At 42.5% G+C, this 21,115-nt stretch overlaps 1 protein-coding gene across 1 annotated transcript in view; it reads right to left on the bottom strand.

Annotated features, from left to right (window-relative positions):
- Positions 1-15,015: 15,015 nt before the first annotated feature.
- The window catches only part of LOC147722732 (aryl hydrocarbon receptor repressor-like), an 831,322-nt gene continuing 825,222 nt past the window's right edge, over positions 15,016-21,115 (bottom strand). The window contains exon 11 of the mRNA XM_086966883.1: positions 15,016-16,932. Coding sequence (XP_086823009.1) covers positions 15,804-16,932 — 1,129 coding nt within the window. The 3' untranslated portion in view covers positions 15,016-15,803. The remainder of the gene's footprint in view (positions 16,933-21,115) is intronic.

A 21,115-nucleotide genomic window follows, 5' to 3' on the forward strand; every position in this document is an offset into this window, starting at 1 on the left:
TCAAACAAAGTCAGGGCCTTATTTATGAAAGCCTTGCGCCACCAGTGCGTCACTTATTACCCATGTTTAAAGTCATGCATCTGCTGCACATGGCAATCATAAATAAGGGCCAAATACATATACCAATCAATTGCATCCAAAAATCGATTTTTGAATAACATGTAAGAAACACTGCGCAGAACCTAAGTACAACCACTCAATATCATCAAACAAAGTCAGGATCTCATTTATAAAGGCCTTGCGCCACCAGTGCATCACTTATTACCCATGTTTAAAGTGATGCATCAGCTGCACATGGCATTCATAAATAAGGGCCAAATGCAAATACCAATCAATTGCACCCAAAAATCGATTTTTGAATAACATGTAAGAAACACTGCACAGAACCTATGTACAACCACTCAATATCATCAAACAAAGTCAGGGCCTTATTTATGAAAGCCTTGCGCCACCAGTGCGTCACTTATTACCCATGTTTAAAGTCATGCATCAGCTGCACATGGCAATCATAAATAAGGGCCAAATACATATACCAATCAATTGCACCCAAAAATCGATTTTTGAATAACATGTAAGAAACACTGCGCAGAACCTAAGTACAACCACTCAATATCATCAAACAAAGTCAGGGTCTAATTTATAAAGGCCACGCGCCACCAGTGCATCACTTATTACCCATGTTTAAAGTGATACATCAGCTGCACATGGCATTCATAAATAAGTGCCAAATGCAAATACCAATCAATTGCACCCAAAAATCGATTTTTGAATAACATGTAAGAAACACTGCGCAGAACCTAAGTACAACCACTCAATATCATCAAACAAAGTCAGGGTCTGATTTATAAAGGCCTTGCGCCACCAGTGCATCACTTATTACCCATGTTTAAAGTGATTCATCAGCTGCACATGGCATTCATAAATAAGGGCCAAATGCAAATACCAATCAATTGCACCCAAAAATCGATTTTTGAATAACATGTAAGAAACACGGCGCAGAACCTAAGTACAACCACTCAATATCATCAAACAAAGTCAGGGCCTTATTTATGAAAGCCTTGCGCCACCAGTGCGTCACTTATTACCCATGTTTAAAGTCATGCATCAGCTGCACAAGGCAATCATAAATAAGGGCCAAATGAAAATACCAATCAATTGCACCCAAAAATCGATTTTTGAATAACATGTAAGAAACACTGCGCAGAACCTAAGTACAACCACTCAATATCATCAAACAAAGTCAGGGCCTTATTTATGAAAGCCTTGCGCCACCAGTGCGTCACTTATTACCCATGTTTAAAGTCATGCATCAGCTGCACATGGCAATCATAAATAAGGGCCAAATACATATACCAATCAATTGCACCCAAAAATCGATTTTTGAATAACATGTAAGAAACACTGCGCAGAACCTAAGTACAACCACTCAATATCATCAAACAAAGTCAGGGTCTAATTTATAAAGGCCTTGCGCCACCAGTGCATCACTTATTACCCATGTTTAAAGTCATGCATCAGCTGCACATGGCAATCATAAATAAGGGCCAAATACATATACCAATCAATTGCACCCAAAAATCGATTTTTGAATAACATGTAAGAAACACTGCGCAGAACCTAAGTACAACCACTCAATATCATCAAACAAAGTCAGGGTCTGATTTATAAAGGCCTTGCGCCACCAGTGCATCACTTATTACCCATGTTTAAAGTGATTCATCAGCTGCACATGGCATTCATAAATAAGGGCCAAATGCAAATACCAATCAATTGCACCCAAAAATCGATTTTTAAATAACATGTAAGAAACACTGCGCAGAACCTAAGTACAACCACTCAATATCATCAAACAAAGTCAGGGCCTTATTTATGAAAGCCTTGCGCCACCAGTGCGTCACTTATTACCCATGTTTAAAGTCATGCATCAGCTGCACAAGGCAATCATAAAAAAGGGCCAAATGAAAATACCAATCAATTGCACCCAAAAATCGAATTTTGAATAACATGTAAGAAACACTGCGCAGAACCTAAGTACAACCACTCAATATCATCAAACAAAGTCAGGGCCTTATTTATGAAAGCCTTGCGCCACCAGTGCGTCACTTATTACCCATGTTTAAAGTCATGCATCAGCTGCACATGGCAATCATAAAAAAGGGCCAAATACATATACCAATCAATTGCACCCAAAAATCGATTTTTGAATAACATGTAAGAAACACTGCGCAGAACCTAAGTACAACCACTCAATATCATCAAACAAAGTCAGGGTCTAATTTATAAAGGCCTTGCGCCACCAGTGCATCACTTATTACCCATGTTTAAAGTCATGCATCAGCTGCACATGGCATTCATAAAAAAGGCCAAATAAAAATACCATTCATTTGCACCCAAAATCGATTTTTGAATAACATGTAAGAAACACTGCGCAGGACTTATATACTAACATACAATTTCACTTCTAAAAGATAACTATCTGCTTCCAAATATTCTCCATAGAGCAAATAAGTCTCTATCTAAATTAAATGAATCATTACTTACCTTTACAAATGCTTTTGGAGATTGAGAACAGTGTCAGACACACACACCAATTTTTCTTTAGCAGAGCAAAAGGTGTGCTCTCAATACACTGAAACCAAGACTGGCATAGAAAATCTCTATCTTTGTACACATATGCCTTAATTCAACCAATCAAAAGTCTTCCCTCACTATTTTCAAACCAACACCCATCCCCCTCTCAGACCTTTCTATCTGTTACCATAGCAACTCCCTCCTACTGAACTCTAAGGTTCAAAAGTTTATTTTACAATGTTGCAAATTAACTCAGCAAGGATGTTTGACCTCTCAATTCAGCAGCCTATACAGGGTATTTTTGCTTTTGGTGACTTTTTTTAAACCATTCAAATTGCTTCTTTCACACAACATAAACATGCACCCTAACTTTCAGATTTCAACTATCTGAATCCACCAATCATTGCTTGTGATTCAAGAGCAGAGAAACTCCACAATTATTTTTTTGTAAACTCCTACTGTTCCAACTGCCATTTCATTCCCACACTTCATCTGACTGGACCAGAACCTTCTCACATCATGTACTCTGTTTGGATTATTGGACATAGCTACATCCACTGGGCTCAAAGGTATGCAGCTAGCAGAAATTTTCATAACCTTGATTTATCAAATGTGGAAATCAAGTGGATTGGCCACAGAGGATTAAAATGTCACCAATTGATACCATTGGTGAAAACCTTTTTGCATCTGCCAGAACCTGACCTTATAATTGTGCACTGTGGTGGAAACGATCTAGGCACATTGACTGAGGTAGGTCTGGAAATGCTTTTAAAGGACACCTTTCATGAATTGATGATACTTTTTCCCCACACTGCCTTGGTATATTCCAATATATGTCAAAGACAGAAATGGAACTGGTCCAACCAATTTTGTCCACAATTTGAGAAAGCACGGAAACATGTGAATAAATCTGTTTCTGCTTACATGAGAGACTATGGAATGGGTTCAATATACAATAATAACTTGCGTTACAACATGCAAGACATCTACAGAGGAGATGGAGTGCACTTCTCAGATGAGGGGAATAGAATATTCCTCCTGAATTTAAGAATGTGTATTGGAACCTACTTGTAGGTACCTAAATCAACCACAGAACCCAAAAGCTCTTTTCAGAGCTACCCTACCTCTGATCATTCAAAGCGTTTATTTTTTTCTAACTTTTTTCACTATTTTTCACCAAAGTACGCTTTCGGGTACGCTTAAAGGTGCGCGCACCAGGCGCTACCCCCGTGGAAAATTAAAGAATTTTTTTTTTTTTTTTTTACGTTTATGAGCCTCCTAAGCCCCCCTCAGAAAACCTAGAGGGTCAAGAAGTCTCTACAGTGCCCCCTTCTATCCATTCCGAACATTGTTTACCCTCCATCTTGTGTCTCGATTGTACCGAAACACAAAATGGAGGACTCCCGTAACGCTGCCAGTGCGCGTAAAGGAGCGCGCACCGCTAAGCGCTCGATAAAAAAAGGTGGGAAAGCAATTTACAAAAAAACCACTGGAGACACTTTCATCAAATATAGAATAGGCCCTACTACATAGCAGTCCCTACCATTTGCCCAAATTTGGTGAAATTCCATTGAGACATTTAGGCTACAGGCCTGTCTAAATATCCTGAGGTAAATTACATGACAAAAACACACTTGTAATGTTAGAATTTACAACCAATTAAAAAGTATCTTTCATTTTCTACGATTATTTCCTGACGTTTGATTGGTTAAGTACAAGAATATATATAAAAGAAGAGAGGGAAACACAGCCATTTTGACTACTGCTTCCAGAAGTACACTTGAAAACAAATTTCACTGACAACTTCAACTAATTTCTCTAAGGTAACTTCTAATTATGGAAGTATATTGTACACTTTAAGTTTATTTCTGAAAAAATATTCTGTTAGTGATATGCTATCCCTCTTTAATAGTTAGAGATAGAGATAGACTTCTCTGTAATAGTTATGGATTGAGTTAGGCTTCTCTGGTATACAGTACCCTAACTCTACTAATATAGTTAATTTGTATGCAATTTTCAGAAAGAAAATGGAAGGAGAAAATCAGGCAAATGATACTTCTATCAAAGTAAAGGTGGAAAAACCAGAAGATCAAAAAAAAGAAGTTGATTTCATGGATGACTCTTTGGATGAACAGTTTATAGAATGTTTGGAAGAAATGGAATCATGTACATATAATTATGAGGAAATTCCGGACAATAATATGTTAGAAATTTTATTAAATTATGAAAAAGAATCAGAGGAATAAATGTATCTTTAATAATTTCAAATTGTTTCAGACAATATTCTTTTTTATATGTAATTCATAAAGTATTACCAAAAATGTTTAAAATATAAAGTGAGACTTATAGTATACTGTTCAACTATTTTTCTGTTACATAGTAAGTTTACTCATAGTTACTACCTTTCTCCCACTATATTATCTCATATGAATATTTTACACCTCATTTTCATAAGTGAGCAGGATAGACTACTCATGATCCCCTAGAAATTCTCAGGGAGTGCTTAAAAGATCTGTTTCTCCTTTCCAGACAGACTATGTTATGAATTCCATATACCACAAAAAATACAATAACAACATGCAAGATGTCTACAAAGAAGATGGTGAACATTAAATTTAAGTCTCTTCATTAGTACCTACATGTAGGTACTTACATAAAATAAAAAAATAAAAAAAAAACAATTAATAAACATACAATGTTTTAAAGTGATTATTTTTCCATAGTACCCTCCTCGATACGCTCCCCCGTGCGCGCACCAGGCGCTTCCCCCGCGAAAATCGAAAAAAAAAAAAAAGGGGGTGAGACCCCGCGGGGCCCTTTAATGGCCCCCACATCAAACCTAGGGGTACAGGGAGTGTCTACTCTGCCCCCTTATGGTCATTTCCCCCTTTGTTTTGGCCACCTCTCGTGTCTCGATCCTACCGAGACACAAGATGGCGGCCGCTCCGGACTGTTTAGAATGTTTACAGACACCCAAGAGCCAATCAGCTTTCTGCGCGCAAGTCGCGTGTCGCGCCTGGAGCGCACTCCGGTGCGCGCACCGGAGAGCGCCTATAGATATATATATTTTTTTGAACCTAAATTACTCAAAATCCACTGGAGCACATATCTTGAGACATAGCAAAGGCACATCGGGCTACCAGTCCCTACAATTTTGCCAAGTTTCGTGCAAATCCATTCAGCCGTTCGGGCTAAAAGTGAAATCGACCGCCCTATGGAAATTAACATGGGGAAAACGCGTTTTGGGACCCCCCTTTTATCTCGGCCCCCGCTTGACGTATCCCCCCCAAACTTTCAAGGAAGAACCGGAACTCGAAGAGGCCATTTTCAGGAAATTTTCAGGCAGATTCGTCAACCGGTGCCAAAGTTATTTCAAATAGAATTTTGAGATTTAACATTGAAAAAAATACTAACTATAACTACCTACTGGCGACCGCCAGTAGGTATATATATATATATATATATATATATATATATATATATATATATATATATATATATATATATGTATATATATATATATGAGCAACCTCTGCTCCGGAACGGACATCGCCATCCCTGACGGCTACACAATCAGCTGCAAAGACCTCCCTGACCGTCCAGGAGGAGGCATTGCCATAGTCTACAAAAGCTCACTCCGACTGACCACGCACCCTAATGACCCAACTGCGACCATGGAACACCTCCACTTCCAGATCCGGACCAACCCCAACACCACCCTCCGCGGCACCCTTGTCTACAAGGCTTCCCAGGGCCATGAACCCACAGTCAATGATGCCATATTAAACCTCATTGCACCCCAGGCTCTACCATCCAATGACTACATCCTGCTCGGAGACCTTAAGTTCCACCTGGACAACCCCAGTGACCAGAACACCACCCCCCTCCTGTGGAACCTTGCCAACATCGGACTCAAGCAGCTAGTCACTGCACGCTCTCCACTAGTCCAGATGCACCTGCAGACGTCTGGAGAAGAGATGGAGCCGCAACATTACCCCTGAAACTTACGCAACCTTCAACTCCCCCCGTCAACGCACACTACACAGAGGAAGAGAAAATCCCCTGGATTGATAGGTTTTGTGTAGGTAGGTGGCCCTTTCTGCACAACATCAACCAACTCCGCAACACCATGGCTCAAGGGTACCGGCGTTGGCACATGGCAGCTATTGTGCGTCAATTGAGGGGGAGAATACAGGGGGGCTCATTCATGAGCCCATTCCCAGCCGTTGGTGCGCCATTTTCTTGACGTACTTGCAGCATTAATTTTGCACTGCGTTGCGCCATATTTGCAAAGTGATGCATCTAGGCATATGCTTGACCTTGTGAAGCCCTGTACCACATTATACCTGCGTCAGGCATGATGTATGCAGAGTGGGCGTTCCAACGCAACCAAGCCTCATAGGAATGGCGCCGTGTAATCCATCAGATTTCACTGCAACAATTCTAGGACGCCACAGTGTCAGAACATTACGCCTGCTTCACAACAGGCATAAGGTTGACGCAGTGCCACAGGGATAGGCTGGCCCCATGCATTGCTGGAGTTGCGTCATGCTAGTGACACAACTATAGCAATGTGTGACTTCAGCGCAGACAGATACATCAGGATTCCAGACGTATCTGTCATTAATTGCAACATGGATCAACCAACTCCGCAACACCATGGCTCAAGGGTACCGGCGTTGGCACATGGCAGCTATTGTGCGTCAATTGAGGGGGAGAATACAGGGGGGCTCATTCATGAGCCCATTCCCAGCCGCTGGTGCGCCATTTTCTTGACGTACTTGCAGCATTAATTTTGCACTGCGTTGCGCCATATTTGCAAAGTGATGCATCTAGGCATATGCTTGACCTTGTGAAGCCCTGTACCACATTATACCTGCGTCAGGCATGATGTATGCAGAGTGGGCGTTCCAACGCAACCAAGCCTCATAGGAATGGCGCCGTGTAATCCATCAGATTTCACTGCGACAATTCTAGGACGCCACAGTGTCAGAACATTACGCCTGCTTCACAACAGGCATAAGGTTGACGCAGTGCCACAGGGATAGGCTGGCCCCATGCATTGCTGGAGTTGCATCATGCTAGTGACACAACTATAGCAATGTGTGACTTCAGCGCAGACAGATACATCAGGATTCCAGACGTATCTGTCATTAATTGCAACATGGAGCACCGTACAGTGAATACAGCGCATTCATGGTGTGCTAGAAGAGGGCAGTGAGAAGTTTTGCATTGTTGTTTTGTTGCAGCGCTGCAACACTTTTCATGGATGAGGCCCAGGAATGCGCCCTATCTTATCTTCCTGCCCTTTTGTTTTGTCACAGGGCAGCGCAGCAGCATTCCTTGCAGCGCAGTCCAGCACCAAAACCTTCTGAAATGAATGTTTGCACCAATTTGAAGACCAGCTATTTTCTGGTCTTAAAAAACTGTCTTTGTGTTTTGCACCGCACAAGGAATTCCTTGTAAATATCGCAAAGTGGGATTAGTGGCAGTTTTTGCACAGGAACGCCCACCTTGCATCTCATTTTTGTTAACTCCTGCTAATATAAGTGGCGATCTTAAAAATTCACGTTTAGGCCGCAAAAGTCCTGCTCACTGTGGTTAGCGGCAAATTGTAAATATGGCGATTAAAAAAAAAAAAAAAAGGCGCTGTAACGTTAAAACATTTACACTACAGCTACGTTGAGTCCTTTCTCATACGCCTCTAAGTTCCTATAATTACCTCAGCTCAATATCTTGTGATTCTAAGCTACTCGCCTAGGGTAAACATTTTAAGTTTAGAGGACAGCAAATGAGACAGAGTATAGTGTCTGCCAAATTAATGGTATGCTCACTCTATTTAGGGTGAGGAAGACCACCACCTTTCCAATGACAGATCCCCTGTTGGCTCCATGGATGGAAAGCTTCCTCTGATAGCCCTACAGAGCATTATGTTGCCTGTCCAATTTAGGGTGGACACTGTTATGCCAGGTTTTATGTTGCAGTGATGAACAGAAACAAAAAAGGCACCGCTAATCCCAGGGAAAAAACTCCCTGGGTGAATGGATCATTATTATTTTGCTCTTTAGTAACAAACTCCTACCATGGGAGTTTATTTTTGATAACGTTTGTTAAGGTTTGGTGGACGTTAATCAAAATCAACGGCAGCCATCCACCAAACGTTTTGTATCTTGACTTAAACCACCATGACAACAGTTGCTGTCAAGGAATAGAGACCACTGAAGGGCCAGATGTGATCTCTACATCTGCCAAGACAATAATCCGTCAGGGTGGAGGATGAAATGTCTTTTGCCACCCTGACAGACTGGGTATTGTCCACCAGACTTTGAATCTGACCTTTAATCTGCCTGTGCTTAAAAAAAATGTAATGCAATCTCATAAATGTATCAGTCTGTGTTACATAGCAGCAGCTATGTAATTCGAACAAACGAGTCTTATTGTGGGTTATCCCAGGATTTCATATAGCTCTCAACTGTTCACAAAATAGTGAAATGTTCAATCAATCAATCAGGGACTTGTAAAGTGTGGCTACTCACTCGTGAGGGTCTCAAGGGGCTTGAATTATATGTTGCAGGATTATATTTTACCTTCCTCCAGAGAAAGTCTTTAAAAGTGTTTCATGGCCAAAAATAGACATGATAAATACATGCTTTGATGAGTTAAATACATTTGTAGCAGTTCTAACTCAGAAGAGGTTTTGGTTGACACATAACAGCCAAGGAGTTCGTTCACCAAATAAAATAGTTCACACAAGTCTTTATTCCTTGAATCTTTATTTTCTTTATTCACATTTGCTCAATTTAACTCTTCTATTTACATTGTTCACAGAACCAAACAATTTACTAAGTACGAGGCCATAATCTTTCTACAGATACAACACTACTGATCAGTGGTGTAAAAGTCCTTCTGGTCTTATCATCAACTACGCATGTTCATGTGCTTATAAGAAAAAGGTAGACTGTTATCATTATTATAAGACATGGTTGATATAATAAGTTCTTTTCCTGTCTTCTTATTATGAATTTTATGTGGAATGATTTAGGATCAAAAGTATGAATGATTGAATATCCTCTCTCAATGAAAATGAACTTTAAACTTAAATGTACAGATAGGTTATATCAGTAGTAAAAGACAGTACTTATATAATAAGTTTCCCATACTGTCTGGTTGACAACTACTAGGTGTGAAAGGTCCTGAACTTATAGAGATTAATTGTTATAACACCGCCAGGTATTGCACAGATAAACTTTAATGTTGTATCTGTAGAAAGATTATGGCCTTGTACTTTATTTGGTTCTGTGAACAATGAAAATACGTAAATAGAAGAGTTAAATTGAGCAAATGTTGTTATAAATATGTTTTTGAAAGAATTTAAAAGAATTGTTTGTATATTATCTATGTCTTGCAGCCTTGAAGAAGTCCTTCAATAGGACGAAGCGTGTTGGCTACTGGGAAGAATTAAAAAGAAAAAGATTCAAGGAATAAAGACTTGTATGAACTATCTTATTTGGTGAACAGACTCCTTGGCTGCTGTGTGCGGACCAAAATATTTTCTGTAACTGTCTGTTGTGGAAGACTTTCGCAACATAGGAAACTTAAAGGGTCCAGTTTACTTTGGTCAATGCACCACTTGGTTACAAAACTTTCCATTATATAAATAAGTGCGGTGTCGTTTCCTAGACCCTTTTGTTTGTAAATCATCTAACTCAGAAGAGATACCATTGACCTCCACTGCCAAGAAAATTGCCCTTCAAATAGCCCATTCTGCCTCTAAGATTCTGAAAAATTTTCAAACTCGGGGCATATTTACAACAGAATAGAGAAGAGTGACCGTAAGCAAACATTGCTAATCCAGGGATGTGCCGTATTCACAAGAATGTGGTGCATCCCTGCATTTCTAAATTCAGCTGCCTAGCACCAACGCAGACACCCTTTCACTATGGTGCCTGCGTTTGGGGAAAGGTCCCTTCCTGCAAAAAAACAATCATTAATGGCATTTTGAAACTTCTATCTGTGCTGCTTAATGCAGCACACATAGAATGCAAACGTTTTTTTAAAATTGCTTATTTGCAGGAAGGGTCTCCTTCTTGCACATAAACAATCATAGGCAATTTGCTGTTTCTATGCATGCTGCACCAGGCAGAACACATGGAAACAGCAAAAGCGGGGCGAAATTAAGCATTTCTGCTCAATTTGCCTGCTTAAGACCAGGTTTTCCCTGATCTTAATTTTGCCGCTGCCTCCTATTTACGCCACCCTTGTAAATAGGGGGCAGCATCAACATCAATGGGTTTTGCAGTGCAACGCCCACTGCAACACCCATTGCCCTTCACTTTCACGATAAGTACAGCGTAAAAGGGTGCCTTATTTACAAGACCGCGTTAAGCCATGTTAAGTGGCTTACCGCTGCCTTGCAAATAAGGGGAAGCCCCTATCGCCAGCACAATGTCACTAAGAGTGATGTTGTGGGGGCGATAAGGGCTTACAAATAAGGCCCTCAGTGGCCAACACACTTTGCTGATCTATTGCACACTGTGTTCCATGTTTCAGACACAACTAGTATTATACATTTATTTTACAACTATTTGATCTGAAATAGTGGACTGGCTTCAACCCTATTTTTGGATCCATACCTACCTTACTGGTATTTTTATTTTTCAATCCTGCTCTGTGAAATATCAATAACCATTCCTATCATGAGGCATGCAACTTTTATTTTTATTTTGCTTAAGCAATCGAGATCAACATGAGCAGCAACACACCCTATCTGACTGGACGTCAATGTCGCAAAGCTTTTGCATTCTACTTCGCTGGAGAACTGTGAGAACAGTGTTTCAGTGTTTGAACTGTTTTCAAGCTGTCATCTTAACCATTTTATTGGAACAACAAGCTGTGCTTCCTGTTGATTGCTGGGAATCAACTCGACCGATCAGACAACATCAAGCATTTTCCAAAGCATTGTAAAAGCGCGGAGATACCCCTTCGGGGGTCGAATCCTGCGCTATATAAGAAATAAAATAAAAAAATAAAAAAATTAAAAAAATAAAAATAAAAAAATAAATAAATTGCTCAGAGTCAAAGCAGCTTCCTTTGAATTTTCAATTTTGCTGACAAATGTTAACTTGTCTGGAACTGGCAATCACACCATTTACAGATGCGCTCAGATTCACGTCACAATACGACTCAATTGCTGCAGCTTTGACTTTGCCCCTGATGCCATATTTCTCTGTGACCTCAATAGCCCCCATCTTTGATCGTATTCTGGCTTCACCATCATCTACATCTGCTGAGTACCAGTTTCTCTGTCCCCAGTCCCAACATCTCCAACTTTCCTGATAGAAATGGGACTTGTTAAACATCATTGTCTCTGCCAATGGATTCTCTCTACAATGCGGTAGATTTGTAGATTTCCAGATTCCCATCTGTTTTCAGAATTAAATCAATTTAATACCACAAGCGAAAGACAATCAGTAGTTGCTACTGTTTGTAAATATAGCCGTCTTGATCCAGCTTTTTGCTTTTAATCCCTTTTGGATTCATTTTTGATTTTTGTACCATGCTGCATAGTCGAAATGTGCAAAAAGAACTATTGATGGACAGAATGCAGAACAATGTCATACATTCACCCCAGTACAGAGATCTGGGCCTAAATCCAACGTTTGGTTTTGCATAGTCGAATTAGGTACAAGGGCCAGACGTACTAGGAACTAGCTGCAAAATACTGGCCGTAATTTGCAATTGATCTTTGTACTAATAGGTAAGTCTGCAAATTATTGATTCATACTTTGCCGCAGTTCAACCTACCTCATAAATATTCATGAGGAAGGTTGCAAATGCAACCTACTAGGAATCGAAGACATCACAGTGATGGTGGCCTGCTGATGACCGCAGACATTTTGTCAGTGATTAAGTTTACATAAAGAAAACGCGACCACCCTAACAGACTACTGTCGGCCATATTTAAAGATCACTGTTGGCCATCGGTTTTGATGGCTACTCCCTGGGTGTGAGGGTCATTATTGTTTTGTTCTTTCCCTCATTGATAGGGCTTTCTTGTCACTGATGGATAGAATAAAGACATTACACCATCCATCTTAAATGGGGCAGATGGAGTAGTGTCCTTCCCCCTATGGCCCCTACTCCATCGCACTGTTGGAGGAAGCTTTTTGTCAATGAAGTCAACCGGGGGCTCAATTGAAGGAAAACTCAAGGTCCACCCATCTCTAAAAGAGGCAGACAGTCCGAGGGTTTGGTGGACAGGGTACCTGGTCACATTTATAACACGGTACCATGTCGGCCAAACTCTTCAGGCCATATGTATTGAATTGGAAGTGTTACTAAGGCGTTCCCCACCATAAAATGACTACCAAAAGCACAACAGGTTATTCTTTTATTTACAATGGATCAACAATCTGAAATAACCCACACATAGAAAAGTCCTCTTCTGTTTTCTGGCAGTCTTCTTACAGCTGTACATTTTTTTGCTAATCAGTGACTTACAAAACGCTAATTAAATGTGATAGCATATTCACGGATGTGGTTGGTTCTATCTCAGGCTAAGTGGTTGAAAACCCATCAGATAATTGGTCAAGGCACATTGTATAACATAGTTTACACACTAGCGCTATTGTGCTGCTGGCGACACTGCGTTTCTTCCTTTCTGTATAACAAGTCAAATGTTCAGCATAAAAAGCACTGTTTTTTCGTAAATGTGAAAACAGCACTCTGTTACACCGGAGTGCATCTATCCCAATGAATGTACACATACACACCAATATACAATTTGGAGATTGTAACTATTATTCTTCTGTTCCATGTACGAGTCACATTTTACAACTGTAGAATAAAAAAACATAACTTATACTTCATAATATGTATATATTTTGGACCACATTTTTTTTAATTCACTCCTCTAGACTGTTTTTGTCTGGTGGCTTAACTGTCTTCTCAAAGAACCTGATTCATTTAGGCTGCCCATTTTTGATCATTTTTATTGGGCTCTTCCGTATTTATTAGATTAAACCGGAAATCAGACAAGGAGCACAAGGAAAGACTCTCAAAATCACAATAAAGCAACATAACCTTCAGCTGTAACTGGAAGGCAGTTGATATGTTATGAAGCCTCATGCTCATGCAGCAACCGCAGGGCTTTAATCCGTTCACACGTAAAGATTTACTTGCCACTGGCTACAAGAGGCCTTCAGTCATATGGCTCACAGGAAGAACACTAAGGGCCTGATTTAGAGTTCAGCAGATGGGTTACTCTGTCATAAACACGCGACGGATATCCCGTCCACTGTATTACTGGTGCATAATTTCCATTCACACTTGTAAAACGGCAGACGGGACCCCCATCACATTTGTGAAGGGGGAGCCCCTTGCGCCGTAGGTGTGTTCCTTTTTCCCCATATAAAAAGTGATGCACTGGCTGCGCAAGGGGCTTGTAAATAAGCCCCAAAATCAGGCCCAAAACCACGAGATAGGATCTCCTTAAAGGCAACATTTCAAACACACAAAGGTAATTTGATGTATCGCTCCTTCCTGTTTGTTAGCCTATATTAATCACCGTAGACCGAGAGTGCACTGTTTATTGTCTTTCGGTGTGTCTGGCTGCAGCGTGCACTTGAGGCAGATGTTGATCTCCTTAAAGGCAACATTTCAAACACACAAAGGTAATTTGATGTATCGCTCCTTCCTGTTTGTTAGCCTATATTAATCACCGTAGACCGAGAGTGCACTGTTTATTGTCTTTCGGTGTGTCTGGCTGCAGCGTGCACTTGAGGCAGATGTTGTTCATAAAAGAAAGACAAACAACAGTAGTCCGTGCAGGTAAGCGTGGTGGGCAGGCCCGGACTGGCCGTTGCGGGCACCGGGCAATCTCCCAGTGCGCGGCATGGGTGGTGACCGGTTTGAGGCCCCAGGGGGCCGTTTTTGTTACAGGGCTGTAATTGCTGCAAAATCGGCCCTGTAACAAAATCGGTCGAAGCCCGACCCTGGCAACGAGCTCAGCCGCACCCCCGGACCCCCCCTTGAAGGGGGGGGGCGGCCGAGCACTTTGCCAGGGCCGGTTTTGGTTCCCAGTCCGGCCCGGGTGGTGGGGCAGTGGGGTGGGGCGGGAGGGGAGGGGGGAGTCGACAGACGACGGAATAGGAAAAATTAAATAAATAGTTCCTATTCCGTAGTCTGTCGACATCCCCCCTGCCCCGCCCCACCGCGCTTACCCGCACGGGCCGCTGCTGAAGACAAAGCTAGTCTGATTGACTTTGACAGTGATCGATTAGACATAAATAAATATAATGTAAACGACAATCAGCTTAGGTTGACTGGTTCTCCTACCATCATTGTACGTTAAAATGTTTTGTATGCTGGTTGTACTCCAGGGTTTCTTATATCAGGAGATTGTTGCTTTCTGTTGGAAGTGCCTGGTATCTGCCAGACCGCTTGTTATGTCTGACTTCTGTATAATTTAACACGCGCCCCACTAAAGCTGTAACCTGCAAAGGCTCTGCATTGCACAGTATGGGGAGAGACTGAAAATGTCTGCAATACTTAAGATATCAAATGACACCCCTGGATTGTTGGGTACAGGGACCTTATTGAGTCAGTCTTACCTCAATAGTTCATTATTGCAATACAATGCTTGCATTAATTTCAGGTGCGAAGTGGAGCTTGTGTTTGGACGTGTTCTGGGTGCCTCAGGAACTCGAGTACTTTAGCTAAGAATGGAGGTTGTGCAGCCGCCATCTTGTAAAATTCAGGCACTGACATTGACACAACTGGTACTAACGTTGCAAGTAACTAGGAAGCGGGAAGGAGAAGCAATTCAGCTCCTCTGTGGTTTGGCAGTAGTTACGGAAGGTCCTATTGCTTGTAGCCACCAACAACAGCCCCAAAGATGTTGCTAAGACACAAAAAAGTGTTTGAAAATTCTGGTGTTGAAATTCTTCTACTTATTGCATCAAAGACCCAGAAATTAAACACAAAAACTATAAACTATCACAAAGGAAGCACCAGCTACTTCTTTTGGTGCCCTTTGCATTAAGACAGATAGTATTCCCTTAAGGCAGTGTCCGATCAACATGGAAGATAATTTACATGGTAGCGATTGCTAAGAGGTGTATGAAAACATGCTGTTGGGGACCCAAATGAGATTGCATAGCAATGTGATCTCTAAATAGCTAAAATAGTGCAATTTATTTCCCTAAACAGGCATTAAACTCCTTTATAAAACGCTACTGCAAGAATGCAAACTCCGTGGCCTTGTGGTGCATGGAATTCTGCAGGTAATTTGGAAGCATGTGTTTTGCAAAGCTTGTGTTCACCACATTCGGTTCTCGGTCAGGCCATGGCGGTGAATCCAAGGGCTCTCTCTTGATGGTCTGAACCAGGCCATGACCTTTGAGCTCATACTGCATCTTGTAATTCGGATCGCTCAGAGATTTCTGCGTCATTGAACCAGACCCGTAGAATTGATTGTTGTAACAGTCCGGACTAGAAAGGGTAACCAAGCTATCTAGAAAGGAACATTTCTGAAGGCAAAATGGAGTCACTTCCTTGTGAAATGTTCCTTTGAGCGGCCTGCAGATGTTTACGCTATTGGAATGCGAAGGCGTGGATTTGCAGTGTCCGTTGTGTGGGAAGTGGGGCAAGTACTTTGGTCTTTGACATGCAGACTGGTGGTCACCGTGGTCTGGTTCAGTCTTGAGATAGAAGCTTTCTGGCAAATTTACCAGCTGTTTCTTGAACACACTGCCCTGCCCTTGCCACATGTGGTTCTGTGGGGAGATATACAGATCAGGTCCACTTTCTGAGTCAGAATCATTCTCAATTTTGATGGGTATGTCTAGAGGCAGCCCAGAATCGTACATGGAGGACATCAGTGCACCCTCTAACTTGACACCTTCTGTGGCATAGCCCTCCGAAACAAACTGTGGCAGACCTGCGTGCAGTGGCTCCGAGCTTCCTCGCTGGACCCGGCAATTGGATGACGGATTTATATCACTCTGGTCGCCACTGTAGAAAGACTTCGCTGCTCTGTTTGGAAATTGACTGATGTGTTGACCAATGGGCCGAGAATTGGTCGGGTTCATTATGGACCAGGTGCTGTTTGTTGTGCAGTGATGTTGGGTGCCAGAGAATGATTTGCAGAAGTTAAGGGGCTCTTCTTGTGTGAAGCCATTGCTACTTTTGTTTAGTTCAAACTTGACTTTCATTTCTTCCTTTTCTTGTTTTGACATTGTCCAGTTTAGTGTTGTTGTCAGTCCAGGTCCACTGGAGGTGCTGTTGCGTTGCATCCCCTGGGCCTCCTTGGCACCAAACACAGGGCTTGACCTCTTCAGCTCCTCCTCTTCTTCCATGTCACTAGGAACATCAAAAGAATCAGTTACAAACGAACACGTCATTATTTTTAAGTGTATTCATATGTGTCGTTGTGGATTTCGTTTTGTTTTATGTCTTTTTATTTAGAGTATATGATCAGCCACAGTATATTTATATGTAAAAGTTAATTTCTTTGCAAAGTTTATTAATACATTACATTTAACCCCATTGCCCATAGCAAAAGGCTGAAAACAAGCATTGGTAAAGAAAACAGGTTTGGTACTGGCTGTCAACATTTTGCCTTTTCTTTCCATTTTTCCCAACACCGTGCTCCATGCACCGTATTGGGTAAGGGCAGTATAAGAACATGACACACTCTTGAATCTTCAGGCGGATTTGTGAATACGCAATGGATGCTGGGAGAAAGAGCCCCTAGTTCCAATGGTGTGCCTTGAATGTTTTAATTGGATTTGTCAATCCTAGAGGGATTTGCTTCTCTGCGGAGGATCTGCAAATGAATAGTCCATATCTTTTAAATGTAACCTCTTCATACACAACTGGAGTACCTTTTCAACACTAACTTCTTGAAAATTACTGAACAGATTACTGAAAGATTGTAAAACTAACCAAGAATAGGCACTTCCTTGACTAAAGTTCTACCTTGGGCTGAACTTGATGCAATTTCTGCCAGCTGTTTTTTTCAACATAACTGAGCGAAGAAACTCATGGGAATTAACTGGTACTTCTGGGACCCCCTTTTTCTTGGCCCGTGTGACAGATCTGCACAAAACTTGCCACGAAGAACCCACAGACGATGCACTTTATTTTCTTCAAAAAGGCTTGCAAGATTAGTGAAACAGTGCCAAAGTTATTACCAAAACAGTTGGCATAGGGGGTTCCCAGGCAAAATGCTAGCACTGGCTTATTTGAAATATTTCTTGGCATAAGGGAAGAAAACCATGGCAAAAGGAGCGGGGCCAACCATTGTGCTTTTTAATTTGACCCCATTTCTTTCAAAGGTTTCCTGGGGGAGAACCCCCAAAGCCCACCTAGAAGGGGTCTGGTAAGTAATACATCCCGCCACTTTCAAATATAATGTCAGTGCCTTAGTATAGGTGGTATCTAAAATGGACATTTGTCTCTTTTGTGTTATACTAGTTATGCAGTTACTACATAACTTCAGGGATGTCAATTACTGAGATGACTTCCGGATTAAGGTCATGTGACACCACACTACCTAGTGACATTTGGGGTCAAAGATCATATGATGGCACTTCCTGTGATGTCATTAAGGTCAAAAGGTGTGTGATTTCACCTCTGCTACCCCTTGTATTTTGGTGAATAGATGTCCATGCTCGCTGCTCCAGGAAAAAAAGCGGAATGTATTTCACCAAACTTGGCACACAATTATAACTTTACTCAGATAGCGAGTTTTTTGTGGTTTGGGGTAAATCTATTCAGTAGTTTTTGAGATATTAGTATTTGACAAAGTATCCTGGTAGCATTAAAAGGTTAACACTTTTGAACATCTTGGCTATTTAAAATTGTGATTTCCAAAATCACTATTTCTGTCAGTCACATTTGAATTTTTTTTATGAAGACGATTCCAGTCAAGCACATATACACAGACATTTCTCTAAGACAATAGCAGTGTCATCTAGCAATCAGCGTAGTAAAGAAAGACAGCAAGAATGCAATCAAGACATGGGGAGGCATCGCCATCGTCCATAAGAACACCATCCGAATCACGACCAGCTCCTACGATAACCTCGCTACCGCCGAACACCTTCACTTCCAAATCCACACCGACCCCAGGACCACATTTAGAGGCACCCTCATCTACAGACCACCAGGAACCCGCACACAATTCAACGAAGACATCACTGACTTCATCAGCCCACATGCCCTCACCTCCGAGAACTACATCCTACTGGGAGACCTCAACTTCCACCTGGAAAAGAAAAACGACAGCAACACATCCACCCTTCTGGACAACTTGGCCAATCTCGGACTCAAACAACTTGTTGACACCCCCACCCACTTGGCCGGACACACGCTCGACCCTATCTTCACCTCCAGCAAACACATCTCCTTCGACCACACCACAGCTCTACATTGGACGGACCACAGCTGCGTCCACTTCAGCTACAAACAGACCACGACCCACAACCCCCCACAACCTATTCCTCGAAGAAAATGGAACAAAATCACCACCGACCAACTAGTCACATCGCTTAACAAAAACCCTCCTACCATATCTTCGGACCCAAACCAAGCTGCCACCAAGCTCACACAATGGATCACCCACAGCGCTGACGAATTAGCACCCTTGAAAAACCATCAAATCAAACAAGGTAGCAAAAAGGCTCCCTGGTTCAAAGATGACCTTTAAGGAATCCAAGAAGTTATGTCGTACCCTCGAGAAAACCTGGAGAAAAAACCCAACCACTGACAACCTGGCCACCTTCAAGGACGCCACCCGCAAACACCACCAATTGATCCGTTCCACCAAAAAATCAGCATTCAAGGATCGACTCGACAACAACGCCCACAACAGCAAGGAACTATTCAACATCGTCAAAGAATTTACCAACCCCACCGCAGGCACCAACGACATCACTCCCTCCCAAGACCTCTGCGATTCCTTATCCTCCTTCTTCCACAACAAAATCGCCAACAGCTTTGAAAACCAGTCCGAAGAACAGTCCACTCCACCCACCTCCGAACCAAAACAGCACCCTAACAACCTTTGTGCCTGGAACCCAATTACTACTGAAGACACCATCCGCCTGATGAACTCCATCCACTCAGGTTCGCCAACCGACCCATGTCCCCACCACATCTTCAACAAAGCAGACTCCATCATCGCACCCCATCTCCGCGATGTCATCAACTGTTCCTTCAATTCCGCCACCTTCCCGGAAAGCTGGAAACACGCCGAACTCAGTGCCCTTCTGAAGAAACCCACAGCAGACCCCACTGAACTTAAGAACTACCGCCCCATCTCGCTCCTCCCATTCCCCGCCAAAGTCATTGAGAAAGCCGTCAACAGCCAGCTCGCCGCCTTCCTCAAATCCAACAAATCCCTCAACCCTTCACAGTCCGGCTTCCGAGCCAAACATAGCACCGAAACCGCCCTCATCGCAGCAACTGACGACATTCGAACACTACTGGACAACGGAGGAACAGCTGTCCTCATCCTACTTGACCTCTCCGCCGCCTTCGACACAGTCTGTCATAGCATCCTCATACAACGCCTCAGCAACGTCGGAATACAAGGAAAAGCTTTGGACTGGATCATCTCGTTCCTCGCCGGAAGAACCCAAAGAATCCGCCTCCCCCCATTCAAATCAGAGGCCATCGAAGTCATCTGCGGCGTACCACAAGGATCATCACTCAGTCCCACCCTCTTCAACGTTTACATGAGTCCCCTCGCATCCATCGCGCGACAACACAACCTCAACATCATCTCCTACGCAGACGACACCCAGCTGATCCTCTCCCTCACCAGAGACCCTAACACCGCCAAAACCAATCTACACGAAGGAATGAAAGAAGTAGCCGAATGGATGAAGAACAGCCGTTTAAAACTAAACTCGGACAAAACAGAAGTCCTCATCTTAGGATCATCCCCCTCTGCCTGGGACAACTCATGGTGGCCACCGGCCCTGGGTACAGCACCCATACCTACAGATCACGCACGTAACCTGGGATTCATCCTAGACTCCTCCCTCTCGATGACCAGACAAGTCAACGCCGTCTCATCTTCATGCTTCAACATCCTACGCATGCTCAAAAAAAATCTTCCGTTGGATCCCCACCGAAACAAGGAAGACAGTCACCCACGCACTGGTCACTAGCTGACTCGATTATGGAAATACCCTTTACGCCGGAACCACAGCCAAACTACAGAAAAAACTCCAACGCATCCAAAATGCCTCACCCAGACTCATACTGGACATACCCCTTCAAGCTCACATTTCCGGGCACCTGAAAGACCTCCACTGGCTCCCCGTCAACAAGAGAATAACATTCCGTCTCCTCACCCACGCACACAAGGCCCTCTACGACCTAGGACCCGAATGCCTCAACACACGACTGTCCTTCTACACACCCACCCGCCAACTACGATCATCCAATCAAGCCCTCGCCGCAATTCCGCGCATCCATAGATCCACAATGGGAGGAAGATCCTTCTCCTACTTAGCGGCCAAATCCTGGAACT

This window comes from Lissotriton vulgaris, chromosome 4_1, assembly GCF_964263255.1.
Source record: "Lissotriton vulgaris chromosome 4_1, aLisVul1.2, whole genome shotgun sequence".
NCBI classification, from domain to species: domain Eukaryota; kingdom Metazoa; phylum Chordata; class Amphibia; order Caudata; family Salamandridae; genus Lissotriton; species Lissotriton vulgaris.